We start from the raw sequence: 24,857 nt of genomic DNA, 5'->3' as shown, positions 1-24,857 counted from the left end.
GCTTTGGCCTTTTGGAGCTGATTTTCAAGAGGAATGTGTAAGGATTTGAAACCTCAGCCTAAGAGACACCTTACAATGCTGTAAATACAGCTTGATGGATTCTTCTGGTCAGAGTTGCAAGACCTGAATGCAGTAAGAATTATGGACTGTGAGGTTTGGCTTGTTAGGGTGAAAAGGAGCTTAGTCTGGACTGGGCAGTTTGTGTGAGAGGCTTGCTGTTCTGGCTATGTCCTGGGAAGTTGTGCAGGGTTACATTGCATAGAAATGGACTGGTGTGTGGAGAGGTATATGGCACAGATGAAATCTTTGGGCTGAAATGTCTGTCCCTCCAGCTGCAAATATATGAGAGATTGCAACCTTTGAGATTGGACCAGCTGACCTGAACTGGGGCAACAAGAAAAATATAGACCCTTTTGAAGGGGCCTAAGTGCTCAAGGAGTGCCCTGTTCTTCAAAGTCTGCTCCCTGAATTAACAAACTGTTACCCTACCTGGTATTGTGGAAAATAAGAAATGCAGGAAAGAGCCGGGCATGGTAGCACATGCTTTTAATCCCAGCACTAGGGAGGCAGAGGTAGGAGGATCATCTTGAGTTCAAGGCCACCCTAAGACTACATAATGAATTACAGGTCAACCTGGACTAGAGTGAAACCCTACCTTGAAAAACCAGGAAAAAAAAAATGCAGGAAAGAGAGGGTCATTGAGTTTTCAATGCAGTCCTGTGTTTTAGAAACAGCCATGGGCATTGTGAAGCAGATTTGCTGGATGCCTGCATGGGGACCCAATGGAGCCAAGAGGATGGACCATGGGCTGCAGTGGCGACCCAGTGGAGATGCCAAAACCACATGACAGCTGCTAAGGAAAGCTGCCGTCCCTGGATGAAGTTTTCCAGGACTGTGGGTAGCCTAGCTGTTGGGGCAGAATTGGAACTCCAGAGACTTGTTTTTGGTTAGAATTATCAGACTTGGAGACTTGTCACTGGCTAGAGTTGTTGGACGTGGAGCTATAGAGTTTGGTGTTTACCATGTTTAAATCATGTATTTCTTGAGTATTGCTTTGCTATGCTCAATGCCATCTTTTGTGGTGTGAATGTTTATTCTGTGCCATTATGGTTTTGGGGGGGATTTTTTGGTATTATGGCTCAGCTAGGAGACCTTGGATTTTGGGGATGTTTGATCATCTTTAGGATTGATAAAAATATGGGGATTTTTAAAGATAGGCTGAATGCTTTGCATTTTACATCATGAATAGTTATCAGTTTATGGGGGCCAGGGGAAGAATGTGGTGTTTTGATTCAGGTGTGCCCCATAAACTTAGGTGTTCTGGGTGCTAGGTTCCCAGATGATTGAGATTAAGGAATTAATGTCTCTTAGAGGCAATGTATTGCTGGGGGTGGGCTTATGGATATTATAGCCAGTTTCCCCTCGCCAGTGTTTGGTGTTGTCCACCTGATGTTGGTGAGGGGGTGATGTCCACCCTCTCATTATGCCATTATTTTCCCTGTTATCATGGAGCTTCCCCCTTGAACCTGTAAGCCAAAATAAACCTCTTTTTTCCTCACAAGCTGTTCTTGGTTGGGTGATTTCTACCAGCAATGAGAACCTGACTACAACACCAGCAACCCCCTCTCTAAGGCACAGTGCCTGCCTAACAAGCATGAGGACCTAAAAATGCTGGGCATGGTGATGTGTACCACCCAGTGCTACTAAGGTGCAGACAAGAGTATACCTGGAGCTTGTTGGCCAGTCAGCCTAGCCTAATTGGTGACTCTAAGCCAATGAGAGATTTTGTCTAAAAAAAAAAAATAGTCTTCTGAAAAAAAAAAAAGGTAAGATGGCAGCATAGGAACCACACCAAAGCAGCCTATTTGAGAAAAAGCAAAAAGAATAAATAATAAATTCCCAGTCAGCCTGGACTAGAGTGAAACCCTACCTCAAAAAACCAAAAAGAAAGAAAGAAAGAAAGAAAGAAAGAAAGAAAGAAAGAAAGAAAGAAAGAAAGAAAGAAAGAAAGAAAGGAAGGAAAAAAAATTCATAGAATCAAATGATAATGAAAACACAACATGCCAAAACCTTTAGGGCACAATGAAGGGAGTTCTAAGGGGGAAATATACAGTTTCAAGTGCCTATATTAAGAAATCAGAGGGCTGGGGAAATGACTTAGCAGTTAAGGCGTTTGACTTGGAAGCCAGGTTCAATTCCCCAGGACCCACATAAGCCAGATACACAATGGGTCAAATGTGTCTGGAGTTCATTTGAAGTGGCTAGAGGCCCTGGCATGCCCATTCTCTCTTTCTCTCTAACCACCTCTTCTTTTCGTTCTCAAATTAATAAATAAAATATTTTTAAAAATAAAGAAATTAGAACAGTTGCAAGTAAACAACTTAATGCTTCACCTTAAGGCCTTGGGAGAAAAAAAACAAGGCAAACTGAAAATCAGTAGACAGGAAGAAATAATAAAGATTAGGGCAGAAATTAACGAAATAGAAACCAAAAAAACAATCCAAAGAATCAATGAAACAAAAAGTTGGTTCTTTGGGAGGAAAAACAAGATTGATAAACCCTTAGCAAATCTGACCAAAAGAAAGAGAGAAGAGACAAAAATTAGAGATGAAAAAGGGACCATCACAACAGATACCAGAGAAATTAAAAAAATTAGGGACATACTATAAGAACATATACTCCACTTAGTTTGAAAATCTGAAAGAAATGGATGATTTCCTTGATTTATATGACCTACCAAAATTAAATCAAGATGAGATTAACCACTTAAATAGACCTATAACAAGTATGGAGATGTAAGCAGTTATTTAAAAAAATCTCCCAACTAAAAAAAGTCCAGGCCCAGATGGATTCACTGGTGAATTTTATGAGACCTTCATGGAAGAGCTAACAGCAGTGCTTCTCAAACATTTCCATAAAATTGAAAAGGAGGGAATCCTACCAAACTCCTTCTATGAAACCAGTATCACCCAGCTACCAAAAACAGACAAAGATAGAACAAAACAATAAAATCACAGACTAATCTCCCTCATGAACATAGATGCAAAAATTCTCAACAAAATATTGGCAAACAGAATAGAAGAATATATCAGAAAGATCGATCATTCACCCCAACCAAGTAGGCTTTCTGCCAGAGATGCAGGTTTGGCTCAACATACACAAATCAATAAATGTAATACATTATATAAAATGGACTGAAGGACAAAAAATCACATGATCATTTCATGAGATGCAGAAAAAGCATTTGACAAAATCCAACATCCCTTCGTGATAAAAGTCCTACAGAGATTGGGAATAGAAGGAACATATTCCAACATAATAAAGGCTATTTATGACAAGTCTACAGCCAATATAATACTAAATGGAGAAAAGCTTGAAGCTTTTTCCACTAAAATCAGGAACAAGATAAGATTGTCCCCCACTTTTATTTAATAAAGCACTGGAAGTCTTAGCCATAGCAATAAGGCAAGAGACACACATAAAAGGGATACAAATTGTAGCTGGGCATGGTGGTACACTCCTTTAATCCCAGCACTCAGGAGGCAGAATTAGGAGCATCACCATGAATTTGAGGCCACCCTGATACTACATAGGGAAATCCAGGTCAGCCTGAGCTAGGGTGAAACCTTACCTTGAAGAAAAAAAAAAAAAAGATACAAATTGAAAAGAAAGAGATCAAGTTATCATTTGCAGATGATATGATTCTATACATAAAGGACCCTAAAGACTCTACCAGCAAACTGTTAGAGCTGATAAACACCTATAGCCATGTAGCAGAATACAAAACAAACACACAGAAATCAGTAGCCTTCCTATATGCTAACAACAAACACCTAGAGAATGAAATCACAGAATCACTCCAATTCACAACTGCATTAAAAAAAAAGTACCTTGGAATAAATCTAATCAAGGAATTGAAGGATCTCTACAATGAAAACTTTAAAACACTCAAGTGAGAAATTGCAGAAGACACTAGGAAATGTTCTTGGATTGGAAAAAATCAAAATTGTGAAAATGGCAATCTTACCAAAAGCAATCTATACATTTAATGCAATCCCCATCAAAATGCCATGGCATTCTTCACAGAAATAGAGAAAACAATCCAAAAATTCATTTGGAAGCACAAAAAACCTTGAGTATCTAGAACAATTTTGAGCAACAAGAATAAGGCTGGTGGTATCATCATACCTGATTTTAACATATATTACAGAGCCATAATAACAAAAACAGACATGTAGATTAATGGAACAGAATAGAGGACCCAGATATAAGTCCTTATATATAAGCTATAGCCACCTGATCTTCAACAAAAATGCCAAAAATAAAGCTGGGTATAGTGGTGCACACCTTTAATCCCAGCACTCGGGAGGCAGAGGTCGGAGGATCACAGTGAGTTCGAGGCCACCCTGAGACAACATAGGAAATTATTCCAGGTCAGTCTAGGCTAGAGTGAGACCCTACCTCGAAAAACAAACAAAACAACAACAACAAAAGCCACAAATACTCATTGGAGAAAAAAACAGCCTCTTTAGCAAATGATCCTGGGAAATGAATATGTATCTGCAGAAGGACAAAAATTGATTGTTATCTCTCTCCATGCACAAGAATTAAGTCCAAATGGATTAAAGACGTAAATATAAGACCTGAAACTCTGAAACTGCTAGAGGAAAAAGTAGGGGAAACCCTTCAACATATTGGTCTTGGCAAAGACTTTCTGAATACAACCCCAGTTACCCAGGAAATGAAACCACAGATCAACCGCTGGGACCTCATGAAATTGCAAACCTTTTCTATTGCAAAGGACACTGTGAATAGAGCAAAGAGGCAACCTACAGAATGGGAGAAAATCTTTGCCAGCTATACAATTGATAGGTGATTAATATCTAGGATATAAAAAGAACACAAAGAAACTAAATAAGAAATCATACAACCCAATTAAAAAATGGGCTATCCGGGGCTGGAGAGATGGCTTAGCGGTTAAGCGCTTGCCTGTGAAGCCTAAGCACCCCTGTTCGAGGCTCGGTTCCCCAGGTCCCACGTTAGCCAGATGCACAAGGGGGCACACGTGTCTGGAGTTCGTTTGCAGTGGCTGGAAGCCCTGGCGCGCCCATTCTCTCCCTCTCCCTCTGTCTTTCTCTTTCTCTCTGTGTCTGTCGCTCTCAAATAAATAAATAAAAAATGAACAAAAAAATATTTTTAAAAAAATGGGCTATCCGTAGGGGTGTTGTCTGGAAAAAGGTATATACTATGCTTATCAAACTGCCCAGTAAGCACTTCTCTTAATATTTATACCCTTATATTAATGGTACTGTCACTTTGGGTAGAGAATCTTCCCTTTTCAGAAGGCAGTAACCTTGGGATGACTCAGAAGGTATCATAGTGCTGGAAAGAAGTGACTGGAGTACTGAGTAACATCTCAGTCACACTTTCCGAGGCTCAGGGTCTAATATGGAAGAGGCGGCAGAAAGAATGTAAGAGCCAAAGGAAGGGTAGGACTCCTTACAATGTGCTCCCTCTAGACATAAAATGGCCTGGATATCCATGACCTCATAGTTCCTGACACTACCTACACAAGACCATCATAAGAGGAGGAAAAGATCATGACATCAAAATAAAAGAGAGACTGATTGAGATGGGGAGGGAATATGATGGAGAATGGAATTTCAAAGGGGAAAGTGTGGGGGGAGGGTATTACCATGGGATATTTTTTATAATCATGGAAAATGTTAATAAAAATTGTGAAAAAAAATGGGCTATCCAGGTGTGGTGGCACACACCTTTAATCCCAGCACTTGGGAGGCATAGGTAGGAGGATCGCCAAGAGTTCAAGGCCACCCTGAGACTACATAGTGAATTCCAGGTCAGCCTGAGCTAGTGTGAGACTCTACCTCAGAAAAATGAAGAAAAAAAGATGGGCTATAGAACTAAATAGAGAGTTCTCAAAAGAAGAAATACAGATGACATATAAACATCTAAAAAATGTTCTACATCCCTAGCCATCAGGAAAATGCAGATTAAGACTACGTTGAAATTCCATCTCACTCCTGTCAGATTTGGCTACGATCACAAAAAGAAATGACCATAAATGCTGGTGAGGATGCGGAAAAAGAGGAACCCTTCTACACTCTTGGTGGGAATGCAATCTGGTCCAGCCATTGTGGAAATCAGTGTGGAGGTTCCTGAGTCAGCTAAAAAATAGATTTACCACATGATCCAGCTATTCCACTCTTAGACATATATCCTAAGGACTCGTCTCACTACCTCTCAACCATGTTTATTGCCACTCTATTCACAATAGCTAGGAAATGGAACCAGCCTAGATGTCCCTCAACTGATGAGTGAATAATGAAGTTGTGGCACATTTACATGATAGAGTTCTACTCAGTGGTTAAGAAAAATTAAATTTGCAGGAAAAATGGGTGGATCTGCAAAGAATTATACATACTGAGGTAACCTAGGCACAGAAAGCTAAACATCACATGTTCTCTCTCCCATATGGATCCTAGCTACAAATGATTGGACTTTTATGTGAGTATGAATAAATCTCAGTAACAGAAGCCAGTAAGCTAGGAAGAAGATATAAAAGGAATAGAAAGGGAGAGAGGGGGGACTTAATAAGGTGGTATTGTATATATCTAAGTAGAAAAAAACAGATTAATGGGGGGTGAAAAGGCCTAAGTAAGGTCAGGGGAAGAGATTGAGTAAAGGAAAGGTGGAGGGAGGGCTAATCAAAATCTCTAAGAGGATACTCCTACTTTTTTGGAAAATTAAACACTCAGAAGCCATAGATTGTTAGTAGAAAATTTTCAGTGCCAGGGATAGGATATCTTCCAGTGAGTTGTTGGCCAGAGAGGTCCCTGATACCCCCAAAACATTACAAGCCATTACCGAGGCCCTTGGTTTCCCACTAGGAATAGGTAAGACCCTAAAGACTCCACATACTTGGGCTGCAAGGTCACTGAGAAATCTTGCTGGAGCTGAGCTGAAAACCTCCTCCATGTAGACCAGCTTATAGAAAGCTGAAAAAGCCATGCTGCAGGCAGTTCAATGCAAGAGAGAGAAATCACCAGTGGAGATACTCAACAGTGGACACTGCAAGCCCTAAATTTGGCCAGCTAGGCCAAATGAGCCAATGGGTACAATAGAGGCATGTCTGTTATGGGAGAAACTAACTGCTCTCTAATTGGTTTGGAGGCCTGCTCCATGGAAGAGAATACATCCCTGATACTGAAAACCTACAACAGGGGTAGTCATGAGTCCTAGAGGTGTAATGTCTGCTGCTGTCTGGCTAATGTTAATGTTCATATTCATATATTAATTCTACTCTCACTTTTGGTTAAGAAGCTTCTCTTTTCAGATGGCAGTGACCTTGGGATGACTCAGAAGGCACCATGGTGCTGAGAAGTGACAGAGGAGTGTCAGCACTGAAATATCTCTATCACATCTTCCAAGGCTCAGGGTCCATTGTGGAAGAGGTGGCAGAAAGAATGTAAGAGCCAAAGGAAGGGTAGGACTCCTTACAACGTGCTCCTCCAGAGTGGCCTGTATATTCATGACCTCACAGTGCCTGACACTACCTACACAAGACCATCATAATAGGAGGAAAAGATGATGACACCAAAATAAAAGAGAGACTGAGAGAGGAAGGGTATATGATGGAGAGTGGAGTTTCAAAGGGAAAGTGGGGGGAGGAAGGGAATTACCATGGGTTACTATCTAAAATTATGGAACTTATCAATGAAAAAATAAATTAATAAAAAAACATGAGCACCATAAAGTACATAAATAAGTAAGGTGGATGATACTCCTGAAGATGACCCCCAATCTTTTCCTCTGGTCTTTCCATTTGCAGGCACACATGTGCATGTGCACCCCCAATACACAGAAATATGGTGGACATATCCTCAGTGTGACTTTCTCACCACCTTGACTCATATAGAAAAGACCCAAGCCAGGGCTGGAGATATGGTTTAGCAGTTAAGACACTTGCCTGTAAAGCCTAAGGACCAAGGTTCGATTCTCCAGTATCCACATAAGCCAGCTGCACAAAGTGGTGCATGTGTCTGGTATTTGGTTGCAGTGACTAGAAGCCCTGGGGTGCCCATTCTCTCTTCTATCTGCCTCGTTCTTTTCTCTCAAGTAAATAAATAAATAAAATACGTTTAAAAAAAAAGATCCAAGCCACAGCCCTAGAAGTTATAGGAAGCCTGTCCTACCCTGTTTTTTTATTTTTTAATTTTTTTTAATTTTTTTTTTTTTTTTTTGGTTTTTCGAGGTAGGGTCTCACTCTGGCTCAGGCTGACCTGGAGTTCACTATGTAGTCTCAGGGTGGCCTTGAACTCATGGTGATTCTCCTACCTATGCCTCCTGAGTGCTGGGATTAAAGGCGTGCGCCACCACACCCGGCTATTTTTTAATTTTTAATTTTTTTTGAAGTAGGGTTTTGCTCTAGCTCAGGCTGACCTGGAATTCACTATTTAGTCTGAAGCTGGCCTCAAACTCACAGTGATCCTCCTACCTCAGCGTCACAAGTCCTGGGATTAAAGGTGTACACCACCATGCCGGGCCTACCTTGGTTTTTCTCTTCTTCCTGTGATGTTACCTGTTCCAGTAAACTCTGGGGGGATGCGGTTATTCCATGTGTTTTGGTGTCAACTATAGGAACAATGTCACCCAGCCTTTTAGTGTCTGAGTGGGCCGGGGGCTCTACAGAGAGAGGCTGTGTACCAGGTGAGGTTCTAGCATCTTCCCTTCTTGGTGAGAGTAGTAAGTCACGGGACAGAGTTAGTCCTGGGGGTTAGTGTGGTCATCAATAACCAATTGGATAGATGCTGAGAGTCCCCCCAAAGGTGAGTTGACTCCAGTATAACCAGGGCAGAAGGGGCCCAAGTTCCAGGTTGGCCTCTTGATGGGCATATGTGTGTGGGAGAGGCTGACCTTTGGACCTCTTCCAGAGAACACAGTACCCTTGCTGGTGCACACAATCCATGAGATAATTTATTGACCCTGATGCATTGCTGCCATGATACCATTCTAAGCCAGCCCTGGGGAAGTTGCCATACCACTGACTCCTGGGCTGTGGGGCAGGGCTGGAGAGTGCTTCATTCAAAGTTGCACCCCCATCCCAGAGAGCAAGAGCAGGCCCTGGACCTGTCCTCAGAGTGGCTTCCGGTCTGCTGGGGGTATTCTGCTTAGCAAGATGGGTGCCTACCAGAAGTGGGGCTCCTGAGCTGTCCTTGTCCATTCAGAGCCACGTGAGGGCTGTTGAAGTGGCCAGACCAAGTGTCTGCATGCCACGCCCTTCCTTTCCTCTCTCTGCCACTAGATTAGCAGGGCCGAGGCCTGCTACTGCGCAGAATTGGGGCGTGTGTTTTCCTTTTGTGCCCCCTCGGGTTTAATAACTTTTGCTTCTGTGGAGGACTCGTTCGCCTGCCTGGAGGGCCGGAAACTGCTGTTACTCATGGTGAGTAAGGAAGCAAGATGAGTCAGGCTGAAGAAGGAGGAGCGCTCGTCCCTCACTGGGAGCCGGATGTTGGCTGGCTCCAAGGCTGTGGGAGCCACCCGTGAGCTTTTGATCAAAGTTAGACTGACCTCTGAGGATGAGCCTTCTGTCTGGCTTTTGTTGGTGTGTCTCTTCAGGGGGTTCATAGACCAGTTGGAAAACCTCATCGGCGTCTTCCTGGAGACCAGTGGCTTGTTCAAGATGTCAGGGGAGACGGGGTCCTCTGAGTACCACCAGTGCTGGAGTGGGTAGATGAGGACGGGGAGCAGCGTGAGGATGCTGAGGAAGGTGACCCAGCCCAGCATGGTCTTCAAGTAGGGCTGCTTCACTTCCTGGCTCTGAAGACAAGAAGAGGGGACATGGTGAGGCGTTCAGTCCATGTGTGCTCTAGCTGTAGGGTCCCTGGGGGTTGGGTCGTGGATGAGGTCGGGGGCTCACCACAGTGCTGTTCCACGAGGTGTAGTAGGGGACGGCCTCGACATAGAGATACATTAAACAGACGCTGAGCAGGAAGAGCAGAATAGGCAGGGTCAAGTAACTCCACAGGAAGACAAGGGGCGTCCACAGCCGGCAGTCCAGCTGGTTAAATATTTCTTCTCTGACCCTGGGGAGAGAGGTGACAATCAGGAATGGCTGGGATTTGGGGTCTGGAGTAAACGGGGGGGCCTTCAGCCCTCTAGTTTAGGGGGACCAGCCTCTCCCTAGAACTGGGCCACATCTGGTCTCCCCTTTGGAAATCCCTCGGCCCCATGGACTGTATCATTCTAGATCGTGGTCTTCAGTCCACCTGGGACTGCTCTTTCTTAAAGGACCTGCCTACTGCCCAGGGGCCACTACTCCCATTCAGACACCTTTGCTTCTTGTGATAGTTAATTCTATTATTAACTTGATCAGATCAGAACAAAAAAAGTGCTATGCCTCTTGGGAGGGTCTGGAGTTTTCCCAGAAAGGCTAGAGGAAGATCTTCCCCCAGAATGGGTGGTTGTTCCAGTGGTGGACTATATGTAAAGAAGCTTTGTAAAAAATAAAAAATAAATTTAAAAAAGGTGGGGCCAAGAGAGATGCCTTAAGGCACTTGCCTGCAAAGCCTGAGAACCCAGGTTCAAAGCTCCGGATCCCACCTAGCCAGATGCCAAATGACACAAGTGCGCAATTTCACACATGTGCCACAAGGGGGTGCACACATCTGAAGCTCGTTTGCAGTGGCTGAAGGCCCTGGGGGGCCCCCTTCTTCCCCTCTGTCTCTCTGCCTCTTCCTCAAAAATAAATTTAAAAAAGCAGGGCATGGTGGCACACATCTTTAATCCCAGCACTCAGGAGGCAGAGGTAGGAGGATCACCACGAGTTCAAGGCCACTCTTAGACTACATAGTGAATTCCAGGTAAACCTGGGCTAAAGTGAAACCCAAAAAACCCAAATAAATAAATAAGGGGGTTGGAGAGATGGTTCAGTGGTTGAAGTGCTTGCTTGCAAAGCCTAAGGACCTGGGTTTGATTCTCCAGTACCCAGGTAAAGCCAGATGCACAAGGTGGTACATGCATCTGGAGTTTGTTTGCAGTCTTTTTCTCTCATAATAAATAATTTTTAAAATTATTATTATTATTATTTTGGTTTTTTGAGGAAAGGTCTCACTCTAGCCCAGGCTGACCTGGAATTCACTATGTATGCTCAGGGTGGCCTTGAACTCACAGTGATCCTTCTACTTGTCTCCCAAGTATTGGGATTAAATGCGTGCTCTGCCACACCTGGCTAAAAATTAAATTTTAGAAAATCAAAATTTAAAAAAAAGTCAGGCACACAACTTTAACTGCAGTACTTGGGAGGCAGAGGTAGGAGAATTGCAGTGAATTCAAGGCCAGTCTGGAACTACAGAATGAATTCCAGGTCAGCCTGGGCTACAGCAAGACCCTACCTCAAAAAACCAAAGTAAAATTAATTTTTTTTTTTAGGTAGGGTTTCACTCTAGCCCAGGCTGACCTGGAATTCACTATGTAGTCTTAGGGTGGCCTCGAACTCATGACAATCCTCTGACCTCTGCCTCCTGAGTGCTGGGATTTAAGGCTTGAGCCACCACACCTGGCAATTTTTTTAAAGATTTATTTTTATTTATTTATTAGAGACAGGGCTGGAGGGATGGCTTAATGGTTAGGGCGTTTGCCTGCAAAGCCAAAGGACCCAGGTTTGATTCCCCAGGACCAACATTAGCCAGATGCACAAAGGGGGTGCACGCATCTGGAGTTCCTTTGCTGTGGCTGGATGCCCTGGCAAGCCCATTTTCTCTCTCTCTCTCCCTCTTTCTCTGTCAAATAAATAAATAAATAAAATATTTATTAGAGACAGAGAGAGAGGGGAAGAGAGTGAGAGAGAGAATGGGCGTGCCAGGGCTTCCAGCCACTGCAAACGAACTCCGTACACAGGCGCCACCATGTTCATCTGTCGTACTTGGGACCTGGAGAATCGAACCTGGATCCTTAGGCTTCGCAGGCATACACCTTAACCACTGAGCCATATCTCTAGCCCCAAATTAATTTTTTTAAAGCAGCTTTGTGAGAACACGGGGCCTTTTGTCTGGCCATCTGTGTTACTCACTGGTGTGTACATCTACCCTACTGCTGCTGTTCTTCACAGACAATGGAACCCAGCCTCCTAAGCCTTCCAAAGTGGCTCTTCAAGAATCCCCAAGACCTTCAGGACCAGATTGGGATTGCTGAGGCATCTGGCCTCATGGACCAATTTTTCCAGCTCTCTATGCCACAGACAGCTATGGTTGGACTGCCCAGCCCATATCCTGTAAGCTAATCTAACAAACCCTTTTTATTATACATATTGATTATATGGGTTCTATCCCTCTTTAGAACCCTGACTCATATACTACTTTTAGGTCTGGGAGGGACTTTATAGCTGAGCAATGCGTAGGAATTTGGGAAGTCACCTCCTGGCTCCATAGATCCAGGCCAACGCTAAATTCTGGAAGGCCACAATGATGCTGAGGATCATAGGGACGAGTCGATCATCGAATAAAAACAGCACATAGCTGCCAGAGCTGCTGGTGAAGATGAGGCTGCCCATGAATCCTACCAGGCAGGTGATCACTAGGGCAGAAGTAGGTTGGGATACATGAGGTTCAGTCAGGAGTCCACATGAACCCTGGAAACTTGAGGTGAGTGGGGTTTGGGAGAGTGGCAGGGTAGGAGCTCTGCAGGGGTACCTGGGAGCATGCTGGGATACTTCTTGAAGGAGGTGATAGAGGTCTGTAGTGGAAGGACAATGCCTTCCAAGAGGATCATCATTGTGCTGAGCCCCATGATGACCAGTGCCATGAAGAAGATGATGGCCCAGAAAGAGGAACCAGGTAACAGTAAGATGGCTTGAGAGTAGGCCACATATGCCAGACCAGGACTTTCCATGAACTGTGGAAGAGAAAAGTTGAGGCAGTAGGGTGTCTGGACAGGGTAGGAATGGTGTGGTAATCAATTAGTGATGTCTGATTGGGGCAGAGGAAGAGGCACTAAGCATGGGGATTGGATGGAAAAGTGCTGAGTGCTGGCTCTCTAGTTCTTAATTTGTGTGCATGTATGACTGTTTGTGTAAAGTGTGTGTGTGTGTGTGTGTGTGTGTGTGTGCACATATGAAAGGGAGAAGACAATCTTGGGTGTTGTTCTTCAGGAACATTCCACCTTTTTTTCTTTTGGTTTTTCGAGGTAGTGTCACACTGTAGCCCAGGCTGACCCAGAATTCACTATGGAGTCTAAAGGTGGCCTCAAGCTCGCAGTGATCCTTCTTCCTCTGCCTCCCAATGCTGGGATTAAAGGTGTGTACCACCATGCCTGGCCATTCCACCTTTTTTTGAGACAAGGACTCACTAGCCTGGAGCACACCAAGTAGACTAGACTGGCTGTCTAGAGACTTCCAAGGATCCTCCTGTCTCCACCTCCCCAGTGTTTGATTACAAGTGTACACCACCATGCCCAGCATTTATGTAGGTTTTGAGGATCTGAACATCGGTCCTCATGCTCGTGAGGCAAACATTTTACCTCCTGAGCCATCTCCCCACCCCTCTTCCTTGGTTTTGTGAGAAGGTGAGCTTCAGCTACTAGGGCCTCAGGATCCAACTCCTCGGGTTCATGTGAGCTACAATGCAACAGATGTGTGCAGTCATGGTCGTGAAGCCACGATGAGGACTGTTGCCTGCCACAGCCCTCAGTGTCCACTGGGGCCTGCCCACAAACATACCTTTCCCTCCTGCACCAAGATGTTGCAAGGTGGGGAGAGGCGGATGACAGTGTCCTGGAGGTACAAGGGGAGGTTGCTGATCCAGTCCAGGTAGAACTGTGGGGGCCCAAACACAATCTTCTTTGGAGGCTTGGCTTCCTGGGGCAGCAGCCCCCTGGATATCAGCATCATCAGACTGGACACACTCCTGATGGGGAAAACAGCAGGATCGCTGTGAGTTCGAGGATAGCCTGAGACTACATAGTGAATTCCAGGTCAGCCTGGGCTAGAGTGAGACCCTACCTCAGGGTGAAAAAAAAGGTTCACTTCAACATTGAGCCACTGCAAAACTTTCTGCAGCTCCCACCAGGGTCCAATTCCTTGGAAGTCATTGCTGGAGTGAGCTAGGTTGTAGCTTTGGATGTTCTTGGTACATCTCTGTAATCAACTCCAGTGGAACCCAAAAAACTAAGCCCAAGACTGCCTCCACTGCAGCCCCTGCTCCTTCCTTGGCACTTCCTCAGGATGCTGCTAGAACAGCTGTTGGCTCGTGCACTCACCCGTGCTGGGTACTGGGGCTTCTCAAGAGTCCCCTTCCTCCTGAGGCCCATACTGTTACTGGATGCCATGGTGGTGGCTGCTTCTCCTCTTTCCATCTGTGAAGACCTGCTGCCCCCAGGTCATCCATTGTGGTTGAGATGCAAAATGTCCCCTACAGGCTTGTGTAATTGCACATTTGGTTCCTCACTGGTGGTGCTGTTTGGGATGTTGTGGAACCTTGAAAGGTGGAGACTAGCTACAGAAAGTAGATCTCTATGGGTTGGCCTTGAGATTATAGCCCAGCCCCATTTCCTGTTCTGTTTCCTAATTCACAGAGATGTGAACAGGCAGCCTCATTCTCCTGCTGTTATAGCCACCAGCTGCTTCCACAACCATGCCTTCACCCCCATGATGGACTGTATGCCCTTATATCATGAGCCAAAGTAAACCCTTCTCTGTTAAGCTGCTTCTTATGAGCTGTTTGGGCAGTGATGAGAAAAGTAACTAATACACTTATATTGGATATGGACTCTCATGCCTCCTATACTCACCTAGCATAGGCTGATCATGCTCATTAGATCTAATTTTCTAATTTGTGTCCACTATTCCTTAATAATGTTATTTTCGTTGTTGTTGTTGTTTGGTTTTTCGAGGTAGGGTCTCACTCTGGTCCAGGCTGACTTGGAATTAACTCTGTCATCTCAGGGTGGCCTTGAATAATATATAGTAGGGTTTTCCTTTTTTTTTTTTTTTTTTTTTTGAGGTAGAGTCTCACTCTGGTCCAGGCTGACCTGGAATTCACTATGGAGTCTCAGGGTGGCCTTGAACTCATGGCGATTCTCCTACCTCTGCCTCCTGAGTGCTGGGATTAAAGGCGTGCGCCACCACGCCCGGCTATAGTAGGGTTTTCCTCTATCTCAGACTGACCTGGAATTCACTATGTAGTCTCAGGGTGGCCTTGAACTCACAGTGATCCTCCTACCTCTGCCTCCCCCCCCAGTGCTGGGACTAAAGACATGTGCCACCATGCCTGGCTTCCAACTGTTTTTTTTTTTTGTCCAGTTTTTTGTAAAATTATTTATTTATTTATTTGAGAGCGACAGACACAGAGAGAAAGACAGATAGAGGGAGAGAGAGAGAATGGGTGTGCCAGGGCTTCCAGCCTCTGCAAACGAACTCCAGACGCGTGCGCCCCCTTGTGCATCTGGCTAACGTGGGACCTGGGGAACCGAGCCTCGAACCGGGGTCCTTAGGCTTCACAGGCAAGCGCTTAACCGCTAAGCCATCTCTACAGCCCTGTTTTTTTTTTAAACTGTCAACATAACTATGCATAATAAATACACTAATACTGGTTAATAGAATGCAATTAAGTTTAACTTATCCTACATAATCTTGACCAGAAACTTGGTAAATGGTTTACAATTAAAAAACAAAACAAAAACTTCAACCTGGTTTATTTTTAACTATTAGAAGTATATAAAAAATCCTCCATCAGAATGGAATTTCAAAGGGGAAAGTGGGGGGAGGGAGGGTATTACCATGGGATATTTTCTTATAATCATGGAAGATGTTAATAAAAATTGAGAAAAATAAATTAATAAAAATAAAAAAATAATAAAAAAGATCCTCCATCAAATGCTACCAAAGATGCAGCAAGAACCTTGAAGTAGACCTTTGGTTTGCCTCAGAAAAGTAACACATATTACACTGTAAAAGTTTATAAAATTGGCACAAAAACATTGTTGTAATGTTACAATACCAATTTAAAAAGTTCAGTAACTAATGAGTGTGCAAACCAACTGATTTTTTTTCTGTTTATTTTTATTTATTTATTTGAGTGCCAGAGAAAAAGAGGCAGAGAGAGACAGAGAGAGAGAGAGAGAGGGAATGGGCGTGCCAGGGCTTCCAGCCATTGCAGATGAACTCCAGATGTGTGTGCCCCCTTGTGCATTAGGCTAACGTGGGTCCTGGGGAATCAAGCCTGAAACCGGAGTCCTTAGCCTTCACAGGCAAGCACTTAATCGCTAAGCCATCTCTCCAGCCCTAAAACCCATAGTTTTAAAGCTGTGATGTCCAACTGCTTTTTTAAAAAATTTATCTGTTAATGGACTAGAGAAGTGGCTCAGCAGTCAAAGGCATTTGCTTGAAAAGCTTCATGGCCTGGGTTCAGTTCCCAATTATCTATGTAAAACCAGATGCACAAAGTAGTGCATGTGCCTTAAGTTCGTTTGTACTGACTAGAGGCCCTGGCATATCCATTTTGCGCCCCCTTCACTGTCTCTCTCTGCTTGGAAATAAAGGAAATATTTAAAATTTTTATCTGTTAAAAATTGAAGCTGGTATAATTATGAAAGATGTTAATAAAAATTGAGAAAAATTAAATTAAATTAAAAAAAAAGCATTTGAAGCCGGGTGTGGTGGCATCCTCCTTTAATCCCAGCATTCAGGAGGCAGAGGTAGGAGGATTGCCTTGTGTTCAAGGCCACTCTGAGATTACATGGTGAATTCCAGGTCAGCCTGGACTAGAGCGAGACTCTACCTTGAAAAAACAAAAACAAAAATTGATGTTATGATGTTACAGTGATGACACATGCCTGTTATCCCAGCACTTGGGAGTGGAAGCAGGACAATCAGAAGTAAAGGTCAACCTCCACTACACAGAAAGTTCAAGGCCAGCCTGAGATACATGAAACCCTATCTCAATAAAAGGGGGCTGAATAAATGGCTCAATGGTTAAAGTGCTTGCTACTCAAGCTGGTGTAACCTGAACTGAATCCCCAGACCCCACATAGAAAGCAGGAAGCCAGGCTGGAGATTGCTTAGTGGTTTAGGGTACTTGCCTGAGAAGCCTAAGGACCCAGGTTTGATTCTCCAGGTCCCACTTAAGCCAGATGCACAAGGTACACATAAATCTGAAGTTTGTTTGCAGTGGCTGGAGGCCCTGACATGCCCCTTCCCTCTCTCTTTCTCTTCTTCTGTCTCTAATAAACAAATAAAAATTTCAAAAAATTTAAAGCAGGAAGCCATGGTAGGCTTCTGTAATCCCAGCTGAAGCTGATGGTAAGATAAGAAAGACAGAAAAATTTCCCATAAGCTCTTGGCTAGCCCAGCAAAGAAGAGCAGAACGATGGGCTGGAAAGAAGGCTTAGCAGTTAAGGTGCTTGCCTGTGAAGCCTATGGACTCATGTTTGATTCTCTAGATCCCATGTAAGCCAGGTGCACAAGGTTGTACATGTACACAAGGTGGCACATGCATCTGGAGTTCAATTACAGTTGCTGGAGATCCTGGTGCACCAATTCTCTCTCTCATAAAAAAGGCCAATCTGCGCTGGGTGTGGTGGTGCATGCCTTTAATTCTAGAACTTAGAAGGCAGAGGTAGGTGGGTCACCATGAGTTCGAGGCCACCCTGAGGCTACATAGTGAATTCCAGGTCAGCATGAGCTATAGCGTGACCCTACCTCAAAAAACAAACAAAAAATAAAATAACAGCAGAATGAGGATCCAGAGAAAGAAATCCTACCTCAAATGAACTGCAAGGGTGAAGCCAAATCTGAAAGTTGTTTTCTGACATCCATATCTTTACTGTGGCAATGAATGCCTGCACTCATACGAGCATATGCACACATACAATAAATTAAAAAATAAGGCTTGGGGCTGGGAAGATGGTTAAATGCACTTGCTTGCAAAGCCTGCCAGCCTGGGTTCAATTCCCTAGCCATCCATTTAAACCAGATGCAAAAAGGTGGCACAAGCATCTGGTGTTCATTAGTAGTGGCAAGAGCCCCTGGTATGTGTGTGTGTGTGAACGCGCATGCGTGCGCCCCCACACACACATACAAATAAATAAATTGTAAAAAAAAAAAGGGGGGGGCCTCGGGAGACAGCTGAGTCAGTGAAGTGCATGCAGACATGAAAACATGGGCTTGATTCCCAAAACACACATAAAGTGTGTGTGTGGTGTTCTTAAGCCCAATGCTGGAGAATTAGAGACAGGAGGATCTCTGGAGCTCACTGGCCAGCCAGTCTAGCCTAATTAGTGAGCTCTGGGCCAATAAGAGACCCTGTCTTAAGAAAGAGGGATCACCAGGTGTGGTTGCACTTGCCTTTAATCCCAGCACTTGGGAGACAGAGGTAGGAGGATTATCATGAGTTCGAGGCCAGCCTTAGACTAATTCCAGGTCAGCCTTGGTTATAGCAAGACCCTACCTCAAAGGAAAAAAAAAAGATGGATCGCATTTCTGAGAAACACCACTAAAGGGTGTGTCCTATGGCCTCTACTCCACACATACATGTGCACCCCACAACACACACACACACACACACACACACACACACAAGCCCTAAAAAAACACAACAAAAATTACTGGTACCACAAGAGCGTGGACCTTCCACTGAACCTTCATCATCCTAAGTGGAAGAAAAACTGTGTATCTCTGAGAAATACAATGCCTGGATACATCCAAGACTGGATATATTTGAGGGTGGAACTTAGACCTAAATATATTCTAAAGCTCCCTGTGTGACCTGAACATGAAGCCTAGGCCAGTAACCACTGTCTGTGGCTCAGCTGGCTGACAGCATCCTGTGGGTTAAATAAGCTACTTGGAAATGTCCCCTGCGATGATTAATCTCTGGTTGTCAACTTGACAGGACTTAGAATCATCATGGAAACAAATCTCTGGTCATGTCTGTGAGGAATTTTCTAGATTAGATTAATTGAGATGGAAGGAATCACTCTAACTGGGTGGCACCATGCCATGGGCTGGGTTCCTGGACTGTATAAAAAAGAGAGAGCTGGCTAAGCCCTTAGCATCCATCACTTTCTACTTTGTCCCTACTGACGTGATGATGTGAATCACCTTCCTCCTGCTGCCATGCCCTCCCTGTACTAATGTACTCTGTCCTCTAGAACTGTAAACTCAAATGAGCCCTTCTTCCCCTAACCTGATTTCTGTCAGGCATTTTGTCCCAGCAATAAGAAGTTGACTAATAACACACTCCTGAATTGCAACTTCCATTTTGGAAGTCATGAGACAAGCATGGCTCTGAGACAGTTTTCTTCTCTATTATAAGGCAGTGGACATTAATGGATTACGTTTTTAGCATTTTTTTTTCTTTGAGGATAAAGGTGAGGTTGTTACCAATGGAGAGGTCTTGAGTTTGAAGGTCTGTGTCTGTGGAGTTGGTGGGTCACCAAGGCATAGGTGGGGACACCTCTACTGGAATTTCCAAGATCATGTTACTCACTTCTGAACACAGGGTCTGCCACTGGTGGTAGCCCAGTACCCCAGAACTAAAAAGATGGTGGATGTGGCCAGTATTGAAGTCACCAGGTTGAGCAGGGCCACAAAGGAGGCCACTGTGAAGTAGTTGTCATCTTTAGCCTGGTACGAGGAGAAGGTGATGATGGTGCCCAGGCCTAGGCCTAGGGAATAGAGCACATGGCTTCCTGCTTGGCACCACATATCGAGCGATGCTAAGGTAGATAGCTGTGGAAGGGAGTGGTGAGAGGAGGTTGGGAGTGAGCTCACAGGTAGGGTCACTGGTGATTTGGCAGTGGGTGGGTATAGGCAGGAGACATTGAAAAGGTGTGGGGATATGGGGACAGATGGGAGCTTTGGCCTCACCTCAGTGATCACCAGACGTCTGAGGCTGGCCACTGCACCTTCTAGGAAGAGACCTCGGATGAAGAAGCAGAGGAGGAAGATGGTGGACAGGAACATGGAGGAAATCAGCATCTGGCCAGGTGGGGAGAAGGAAGACAGGCAAACATTAGTGGAGTCGCTTATCAGTGGATAGAGGAAGGAGATGGGAAGTGATAAAGAGACTTTGGGGAAGAGGGTGTGGTGAGAAGGTATTCCAGGGAAACAGGTATGAAGGGTGAAAATAAGTACAGAAGAAGGGCTAGAGAGATGGCTTAGTGGCACTGTGAAGCCTAAGGACCCAGGTTCGATTCTCTAGTACCCACATATGCACAAAGTGGCATGTGCATCTGGAGTTTGTTTGCAATGGCTGTGGGATCTGGCACACCCATTCTCTTTCTTTCTCTACTTGCCTCTTCTTCTCTCTTTCTCTCTCTCAAATAAATAAAGAAAGAAATAAAATATGTACAGAAGGCTTTTTTATTTTTATTTAAATGAACTCCAGGCACATGCTCCCTTTTGTGCATTGGGCTTATGTGGGTCCTGGGGAATCAGACCTGGGTCTTTTGGCTTTGCAGGCAAGTGTCTTAACCGCTGAGCCATCTCTCCAACCCTGTTTAACTGAAGGGGAGGGTAGTTAGACACCATTAATTCCCCAGCTTGGACTAACAGCCTGCCTGGAAGGCCAGGGGATGAGGAGCCAGTGGGACTGAAGATGACATAAAAGAACTTCTTAGGTAAAGGAAGAGAAAAGAAGCAGAGGAGTATTTGGGAGAAAGTAACATGAGTTGCTGGAGAGATGGCCTAGCGGTTAAGGCTTTTGCCTGCAAAGACTAAGGACCCAAGTTCCACTCTCCCCGAACCCACATAAGCCACATGTACATGGGACATATGCATTCTCATTCTCATCACAAATAAATAAATGAAAGTAATATGATTATTGTGGAGTTTTGTTTTATTTTATTTGCAAGCAGAGAGAGAGAGATAGTGAGGAGACAGACAGAGGGAGAATGGGTGCACCAGGGCCTCTAGCCACTGCAAACGAACTTCAGATGCATGTGCCTCCTTGTGCATCTGGTTTACATGGGCACTGGGGAATTGAACATGGGTCGTTTGGTTTCACAGGCAAATGCCTTAACCACTAAACAAGCTCTCCAGCCCCTATTGTGGTGGTTTTTTAAAAATGTTTTTATTTTAGAGAGAGAGAGAATTGGTGTGACAAGGCCTCAGCTACTGAAATCAAACTCCAGCCGCTTACACCACCTAGTGGGTATGTGTGACCTTGCACTTGCCTCACCTTTCTGTGTCTGTCTTAGGTGGGATCTAGAGAGTCAAACATAGGTCCTTAGAGGCAAACACCTTAACTGCTAAGCCATCTATCCAGTCCTATTGTGACGTTTTAAGGTTTATTTTGGGTGTGTAATAGAAGGCATCTATAATGAGTCATCTTCACCACCAACTTGATTAGGGTTAGAATCACCTCAGAGGCTAAGGCACACCTGTGGGTGTTCTATAGGGTGGTTTCAAAGAGGATTAACTGAGGGAGGAAGCCCCACCCTGAATTTGGTGGATCCATCCCATGGGCTAGGACCTAGATAGAAGAAAAGAGTTGAAAAAGGAGAAAGCAGGCTGGACAGATGGCTTAGTGGTTAAGGCATTTGCTTGTGAAGCCAAAGGACTCAGGTTTGATTCCCCAGGACCCATGTACCAGATGCACAAGGGTCACATGTGTCTGAAGTCTGTTTGCAGTGGCTAGAGGCCCTGGCGTACCCATTCTCTGTCTCTCTTCTCTCTCTCTCTCTCCCCCCCCTCCCTCTCTGCTTGCAAATAAAAAAAATAAAAACATTAAAAAAAAAAGGAGAAGGCCAGCTGAGCACCAGCTTTCCTCTCTCTCTGCTTCCTGTTTTGTTCAGATGTGAGGAGTCCCAGGAACATATTCCTACTGCCATGGAGTTTCCAGGCACCATGCCTTTCCCGGTCATGGGGACTCTTTGCCCTCAAACCATGACCCAAAATAACTCCTTCATAAATTGCTTCCTGTCAGGTATTTGATCACATTAATAAAAAATGCCATGCCCCATTTTCAGGATGCCTGCTAACCCTCGTAAAGTTAGTGTTTGCAGGGTGTTTATCTTGGAGGTTGTTAAGATATGGTATGCTGGGCTGGAGAGATGGCTTAGTGGCTAACTGCCTGCCTGTGAAGCCTAAGGACACTGGTTCGAGGCTCAATTCCCCAGGACCCACGTTAGCCAGATGCACAAGGGGGCGCATGCATCTGAAGTTCGTCTGCAGTGGCTGAAGGCCCTGGTGCATCCATTCTCTCTCTCTTTCTCTCTATCTGCCTCTTTCTCCCTCTGTCTGTCATTCTCAAATAAATAAATAAAAATTAAAAAAATTAAAAATAAACAAGATATGGTGTGTTGAACCCTAGGGATGTGTCTCAATGTTCCCACATGAAGACAGAGGCAGCCATAGGGACTTCATAAGGTACTGAAGTTTTTCTGTGTAAGGGACCTGTGGATTAAGACAGTGGCTTTAAACTGGGCATGGTGGTGCACATGCCTTTAATCCCAGCACTCGGGAAGCAGAAGTAGGAGGATCACTGAGAGTTCAAGGCCACCCTGAGACTACAGAGTGAATTCCAGATCAGCCTGAGCTAGAGTGAGACCCTACCTCAGAAAAAAAAAAAAAGAAAAAGAAAAGTAAAGAAAGAAAGACAGTGGCTTGACTCAACATCATTTAATAGGTACTCAACAAAAGAAATGGAGCAAGAGTTCCTTATGCTGCTGGGAACTTTTCCAAGTGCAGGGAGGCGGAGGCTGGGGCTTAGAAGTGAGCCTGTGGCCTGCTGTGAGAAGTTTCTGTGACAGTGCTGTGGCTGGGGTGCTGACAAGGGAGCTGGGTCACAGGAGTTGCTCCCTCAGCCATGCACCGGGGAACAGTTAGTTCTCTGTGGACAGGCTTTCCTGAGGAGAGTGCAGCCTTTTCCTCGGAGACTGCAGCTGAAGACCCTGGTAACGTCTGAGCTTGCCCTCGAGGCGGGTGGGAAGCCCTGGGGACTGCACTGGAGCCCAGGTGGTGCCAGGGTAGGAAGCCCTGGGTTCTTTGCCAAGGTGCAGAGGTGTGGGGGCAGGGCTCACCAGTATTGAAAACTTGATCCTTGCCACCATGGCGAAGCAGAGTAAGGTCCAGGTTACCAAGAGGCACAGGCTAAGCTTCAGGACCAGGACTTCCACCCCCTCCTCCATTCGGGTCGAGATCCCCAGCATGGTGTGGTACCAGAAATACTGAGGAGGCACAGTCCGGAGGCAAGGTAAGCCTGGAGAGGACCCGGGCACTCAGGGACCACTTGCCTCTCTGGGGGTCCCCCTGCCCCCCCCCCCCCCTGCGCGGGCTCCCCTGTCATCTGCTCACCGCTGGCAGTGTGGTTGTCCTCTAGGCCTGGGCAGTGGCTCCAGGGGAGAGGGTGGCTGAAGGAGCAGCCCAGGTAGAAGAGGTTCCAGGAGATGAGGGCGCTGTTGTACAAGCTCACCAGGAAGCTTGCCTGAGGAGGACCCGCGGGGCCTGAGGGCCTGGAGCTTGGGGGGCGGGGGGGGGGGAGCGGGGCGGTGCCGCTGAGCCCACCCATCAATCACCTACCAGTATGCTAGCGTAGCCCACGCCACCCAGGAAGGGGACGAGCTTCTTCCAGACCTGGAGGTTTTCCACACGCAGCCACTGGCCGATGGCGAGCTGCATGTGTAAGAGGGGGATCCCCAGCAGGAGGAGCATGATGACGTAGAGCAGGAGGAAGCTGCCTGAGGAGGCGCGGGGCCTGGCTCAGGGACCTGCGACCCTGGCGCGCCCCCCTCCCCAAGCCCAGCCCTCCCCGGCCCCGGGCTCGGCCTCACCGCCGCCGTTCTGGTGGCACAGGTACGGGAACCGCCACGTGCTGCCTAGCCCAGCGGATAAGGAACCCAGGATCAGGATGTTCTGTGTCTTTTTGGCCCGAAAATAATTCGGGAGCTTGGTGACCGGAGTCGCTTGGATGTTGATGTCCCTGGACGTCCTGGAAGACTCTTCCTCTGCTACCTCCGAAAACTCAAGGGACGCCATGAGCTTCTTCTCACAGGTTCACCAACTCATGGGAGGGGGGGGGGGGGACTCTTGGGATCATCAAGAACATCAGATTTTAAAAAACATGTCTCAGACACTATGTTGTGCAATTTTATCACACAAGTTTCAATCTTATCCCCTTCTTCCCTTGAGTTGCCCTCCTCCCCATCCCATAGTGCTGGGGATGGAATCTATGGTCTTTCCATGTCACACAAGTTCTAGATCCCAAACCCTCCCCATGAACTATTAATATGGGGCAAATAATTCCATCCTTCTTGCTCTCATTTTCTTTCCTTCTCATCACATCTCATAAGTAGTGGTTTATATATATATATATATATATATCAGGTTGGAGAGATGGCTAGCGGTTAAGGGGCTTGCCTGTAAAGCCTAAAGACGTACGTGACCCAGGTTCAACTCCACATGTAAAGTCAGATGCACAAAGTGGGGCATACATCTGGAGATTTTTACAGTGGCTGGCATGCCCATTCTCATTCTCTCTCTCCCTCCCCTCTCTCTGCTTGCAAGTAAATAAATAAAATTATTAAAAATATAACAACCATTATAATAAGTCCTGACCAGAATACCAGCCATACAGAAATCATCACTCCTATCCCACATGGGCTTGTAAATGACATAATGAAGTACCAAGGACGCAGAAAACACTGGAGACACTCAGGTTTCCTTCATTTCTCTGAGAGGTCCACTTGGAAACTTTGAGGCCCAACTGATGCACTACTTCTGGGCTCATACGTCACCGGCCTATGCCCATCACCATCACTGGAGGAGCTCTAAAGACAAAGATTTCCACATTTCGCCTCTGTGGCTTTAGTGCTCTAGACTTGGACTCAGTGAGTCTACATGA

General features: G+C 45.4%; 1 protein-coding gene across 1 annotated transcript; it reads right to left on the bottom strand.

The window, feature by feature from the left end:
* Positions 1-8,972: 8,972 nt before the first annotated feature.
* Positions 8,973-23,992, bottom strand: Slc6a16 (solute carrier family 6 member 16). The gene is made up of 11 exons (XM_004672291.2): positions 23,788-23,992; positions 23,537-23,694; positions 23,312-23,441; positions 23,038-23,216; positions 19,883-19,993; positions 19,503-19,744; positions 13,736-13,922; positions 12,711-12,912; positions 12,435-12,594; positions 9,941-10,106; positions 8,973-9,840 (listed from the first exon to the last, which is right to left on the bottom strand). Exons 1-11 carry the CDS (start codon positions 23,990-23,992, stop codon positions 9,346-9,348), a joined length of 2,235 nt encoding a protein of 744 aa, XP_004672348.2. The 3' UTR covers positions 8,973-9,345.
* Between the last annotated feature and the right edge of the window lie 865 nt (positions 23,993-24,857).

Source organism: Jaculus jaculus, chromosome 14 (assembly GCF_020740685.1).
Source record: "Jaculus jaculus isolate mJacJac1 chromosome 14, mJacJac1.mat.Y.cur, whole genome shotgun sequence".
Lineage (NCBI taxonomy): Eukaryota > Metazoa > Chordata > Mammalia > Rodentia > Dipodidae > Jaculus > Jaculus jaculus.
Note: the sequence above shows the minus strand (reverse complement) of the source record. Positions and strands in the feature narration are given on the sequence as shown.